Below are 5,074 nucleotides of genomic sequence, written 5' to 3' on the forward strand. Positions count from 1 at the left end.
TTTGAGGGCATAAAGCACAGGTTCGAATAAATTAGCAGCTACGACGGTAGCATCTCAAAGTGCCGAGTTCACCTGGCTTAGATAACATGAAACTTTAATTCCTCGATATTATTTATGACGAATTTGAGGGGAAAATTACACTTTCAAATAACTCCATCAAGTTTACAGTTGTATCTTTTGATTAGGTTTCATCATGCTAAAATCTCATCTCCTTGTCAAGATTCACTGGATGTGGCCACATCATCTTTGTGTTTAATCATGCCAGAATCAACAAGAACAGGAATCTCTGCAGCAAGCCATGGTGCAAGACCCAAACAGAGCGCATGTGCAATGCCAAATCTGGGGCTAAATGATACCAAAAGTTAGATTTAAGTAAAAAGACACTTTCAGTTCCAATGTAGTGAAAATAAAATAGGACAACTATGAAGCAAAGAGTACTCTTTTATCCACCTAGGCAAACATAATAAGCACATCTAAGAAAAATTATATTCATTTAATTCAGAATCTACTATGTTGTCAATCGACCAAACATTTGCTCTTCAACCAACCAGAACCTGATCCTACTAGCAGTCTGGTCATTCAAGAGCTAAACCCAAGTCGAAGAAACAATTAATCACCTACTCCTCAATCCAGAACCCAAACGAGTTGGGAGTAGTACGCTTATGAAGAATATTCTATATCCAAAACTCTATAATCAGACGTCCCAAGTCCCAACATCACATTATGACTATATTACAACTAATTGTTAACCTACTGTAAAAGTATATGACCATCCTCCTTTATCTCGGCCAATTCCAATTTTGAATGTCTCACTAAGGCAATCCATATAATTGAGGAAGACAGAAAACCAAAAAAGGAAACAAATGTTTGAAGAGTGGAGTGCATGCGAAAGAACTTGATATGTCAAAAACAGTGTCGAAAACCAACACATACTTATCATTAAAAACTCATGGTAATCCAGCTTCAATTCAAATCAGTGAGGAGAATAGTTACCAATTCTTCGCCCATAGCGGCTTGAAATGCACTGTCAAGCATATTTTCCCTCCCCTGTACATCTACATATCAAAAAATGATAAACATCAATCAGAAATATCAATTAACTACACCCCAATTCAAATCTAATTTGAGTCAAATATATGAATCTACCTATCTATTCCGCTCTATTCAGATCCATTTCATTTAAATAACAAAAAGAACAACACACCCAGTGTAATCCCACAAAGTGGGGTCATGGAAGGTAGGATGTACAGAGACCACCTTTCCCCTGCCTTGTGGAGGTAGAGAGGTTGTTTCCCGTAGACCCTCAACATAACCAACAGCAACAACACAACAACATGCCCAATGTAATCCCACAATGTGGGGTCTGGGGAGGGTAGAATGTACGCAGACTTTTCCTTTGCCTTAAAGGTAGAAAGGTTATATCTGATAGACCCTCACTCAGATCAAGGAAAAGTTTGAAGCAGTATAGAGAAAGAAATAACATAAATGAAGAAGTAATGGCAGGATACTGTAGACGACATGACAAATCATCCTGAACTAAAAAAAAAACAGATAGTAAGCAAATTAAAAAGGACAAGAAACTACAAAGAACTATACTACAATTAATAGTACGGCTAACAACACATGAGGATAAGCGAGACAATGCTTAACTACCAAGCAAAACTTTTACCCTAATCAGTATCCTCCATAACCCTCAGCTCAACCCATTTCATTTAAATACCAACAAATAATTTGATTTTGCAAGACTACAAGTATAACAGGAACTAGGGGGGCGTTTGGTTGGAAAAGAGTTATCCCGGGATTAGTTATACCACCATGTATATGGGATAACTTATCCTAGCACTATGGTGTAAATGGTGGGACAAATAATCTCGGTACTAACTAATACCTCACACCTAACATGCGATAAAATAGCCTTCATTTTATTCCGGAACTATTTATTCCTTATGAAGAGGAGCCTCGGAGCAGCTGGTAAAGTTGTTGCCATGTGACTAGGAGGTCACGGGTTCAAGCATGGCCAGTGGTAGCTTAATAATTAACTATTTATCCCTTATACCTCACACCGAATGACCCCTTAAGTGATTTCTTCTCACAGAGTTAACAGTACCTGTAGCTAGTGGGAGGTTCCAGGTGGCAGGTATTCCGTATGCTAGCCTAGACACAACGGATATCAAAAAAAAAAAAAGGAAAAAAAGTATAACAACTACTGCTACACCATCAAATAATCATCAAACCAAACAAACTACAAAAAAGTCCTCACCTTTTCCGTCTTCCCATCAAGTTCAGGCAACTCAAGTTCAGGAGCAGTTGACGGATACGTAACCGGCACATCAAACTGCAAATCAAACTCATACTTAAGCAGATTATGTACATACCAACACTTCCCTTTCCAACGTGTCCCTTCAGGATTAGCAGCAGATATACGGAACCAATCATTATCCTTCGATTTGTTCATCGATGTGTATGCAATTAGGGCTTTGTACTCTTCCTTCAATCTCTGTGTCCATGCTGCGCCGTCACGTGGACCGGCTTTGATTGTTAACAAAGGGATTTGAGTTAGGGTTGATTTCGTATTCGGATCCCAACCCTCCATTGAAGAATTGCCGGAGAAGTTTGATTGAATGGAGGGCGTGACAGAGTTTCTTTATGTTGGAATTGGATTCGGACTAACTGAACCTTGATTTTAGGTTACTGTAATTAAGTCCTTGTTTGGCTAGTTTTTTTTCCGTTACTTTTGGTTGGGTAATTGGGTTGGGTTTGTTTGTTTGTTTTTGGGGGAAGGGGAAGTGATCGTTTGGGTTCGAGGCGATAAAAGAGTTTTAAAATGAAGTGTGTGTGACATAAGTTTTAATTATTGATTGGAGGTGATAATTACTTTATTATGGATTAAGAAAGTTGAGGAAGTTTGAAAATAGCTCACAAGTTTTTAAAATTATACTTTGATCTAAATGTTTACCTATATAATGAAAAACGGAAGGAAAAAAGGCATTTTTCTCTCTCCTCTTACCCATTGTTTTTTTCTCGCTCTTAGCGATTTTTGTTGTTCATTGTTGGTGCTGTTTTATTCATCATCTTCTGTTTCATTATCATCATCTTCTACTTCATTATCATCTTCATCTTCTTCTTATTGAACATTTGTTGTTGTTGTTGTTACCGCTACTATTACTATTTGACCAATTACTTAGGTCAAATTTTATTTCGAACATACTTTCCACTTTGGCATTACTTCATAGGAGACCTTGGTAAGTCAAATTATGATTTTTAGTTGAATTTGTCATCTAGATAACTGCTATTGTGTTGTTATTTTTCCAACAATGGATAGAACCCAATCCTGAATCCAACATAAGATCCATCTGTTTAAACAGATAAATCATCTGTTGCGATAGATGAGACATTTGTTTCAATAGAAGACTGATATGCTGGATTCATGTTTAAACAGATGGGTCATCTGTTGCAACATTTGACACATCTATTGAAACAGATTAGTTATCTAATGCGACATGATAAATATCTATTTCAACAGATTAGTAACCTGTTGCAACAAAATCTGAACATGATTCCAACAGAAGTGTTGTCTATTGCAACAGGGTAAATATCTGTTACAACAAATTACTAACCTATTGCAATAGGTAAGTCATCTGTCACAACAAGTTAATTATCTGTTGCAACATGTCACTCATCTATTGGAATCAGCTTTAAAGGTGATTTAGTACTGTAACATCAATCCCAACAGGCACTTCATCTGTTGCAACAGATATTTAGGAGCGTAACATGAATCCCAACAGGTAAGTAATCTGTTGCGACTGATCACTTACCTATTGCAACAGATTACATATCTATTGGGATTCATTCACGGCACTATGAAATCACTATTAACTTTTTTTAACAAATGACTTTATTTAGGTGTCATTAATGGAGGAAGCAATAACAATAGGGGTGGATTGTCATGGTCCATGGATCGAGAAGAGCAATCGATATGTATGGCATTGGAAGAAAGGTGAAATGCTAGAGACGATAGTTATGACAGTCCAAAGTGATATTTTGTATGACGATTTTGTGAACTTAATTATCAGCTTTTGTGTACTGAATTGTCAATCGGAAGAACTCGTCATCAGCTACATGCACAACTCCTTTGAAAATCAGAGGGTACTATCTTTCAAGATAATCGATCAGGTTCGGTTACGTGCTTATCTAAGTGATTTAACCAGACCGGTGTTAAGGGTGTACATGGTTTAAAAGACGAGCGAGAATGAGAACCAGAACATACAAGTAGAAGAACAAGAAGACTTCTTTGATGATAGGTTGGATGATCTAGATATGAATATTCCAGATGATGATTAAACACCTATGTCCGTTGATGCGGCCAATAAGATGTGCAGATCTTCTCAATCGACACAGTCTGGAAATCTTCAAAACGACGGGACTGGCTTTTTTATTGGAATGTCATTCAAGGACAAGAATGAACCATCTAACACTTTGTTTATTTCTTGCTTGAAAAAAAAAGGTGATTAATTCAAGCAGTGTCTTTTGCTTCAAATGTGCTAATCGAACTACAAGTGGTGGTTGAGAGCAGTGAAGTACGCAAGTTCTGATAGATTCATCATTCATAAACATGAAAAGCATCACACATATGGTTCGGAGCATATCTCGGGCCAAAATCCTCACGCTACGGAAAAGGTCCTCGGTGAATATTTCAGGAGTAGTTTCCCCGATGGCAAAGGCCCTTTAACAAGGGTTATGGCCAATCAACTCCTTACGAATTTGGGTGTCCTAGTCAGTTATTGAAAGATATATACGGCCATGGGAATTGCCAAAGACCTTGTTAGGAGGGACACTCGAGCATGGGTATGCAATCCTAGATGTTTACCGTTACATGATTGAGTCCATAAATCCCGAAAGTAAGACGGCATTGCATCTGGATGAAAATGGAAGGTTTAGGTACTTTTTTATATCTTATGGTGCTTGGATTCAAGGTTTTCGACATTTGAGAAAAGGCATAACCGTCGACAGTACCTTCTTGAGGAGCAGGTATAATGGAGTTCTGCTAGCGGGGTGGCGCAGGATGCGGAGAATC

The 5,074-nt window shown here is 37.8% G+C and overlaps 1 protein-coding gene across 1 annotated transcript; it reads right to left on the bottom strand.

The window, feature by feature from the left end:
* On the bottom strand, positions 1-2,810 carry LOC107867322 (ubiquitin-fold modifier-conjugating enzyme 1). Its single transcript, XM_016713496.2, has 3 exons — positions 2,261-2,810; positions 994-1,055; positions 1-345 (listed from the first exon to the last, which is right to left on the bottom strand). The coding sequence occupies exons 1-3, from the start codon at positions 2,591-2,593 to the stop codon at positions 216-218; spliced, it is 525 nt and encodes a 174-aa protein (XP_016568982.1). The 5' UTR covers positions 2,594-2,810; the 3' UTR covers positions 1-215.
* Between the last annotated feature and the right edge of the window lie 2,264 nt (positions 2,811-5,074).

Source organism: Capsicum annuum, chromosome 4 (genome assembly GCF_002878395.1).
Source record: "Capsicum annuum cultivar UCD-10X-F1 chromosome 4, UCD10Xv1.1, whole genome shotgun sequence".
NCBI classification, from domain to species: domain Eukaryota; kingdom Viridiplantae; phylum Streptophyta; class Magnoliopsida; order Solanales; family Solanaceae; genus Capsicum; species Capsicum annuum.

Coding starts and splice junctions, on each gene's coding strand:
- LOC107867322 (XM_016713496.2), bottom strand. CDS start 2,593: ATGGAGGGTTGGGATCCGAATACGAAATCAACCCTAACTCAAATCCCT. Junction 1,056..2,260: donor TTGATGGGAAGACGGAAAAG/GTGAGGACTTTT, acceptor TTTGATATGTAG/ATGTACAGGGGAGGGAAAAT. Junction 346..993: donor CCGCTATGGGCGAAGAATTG/GTAACTATTCTC, acceptor GGTATCATTTAG/CCCCAGATTTGGCATTGCAC.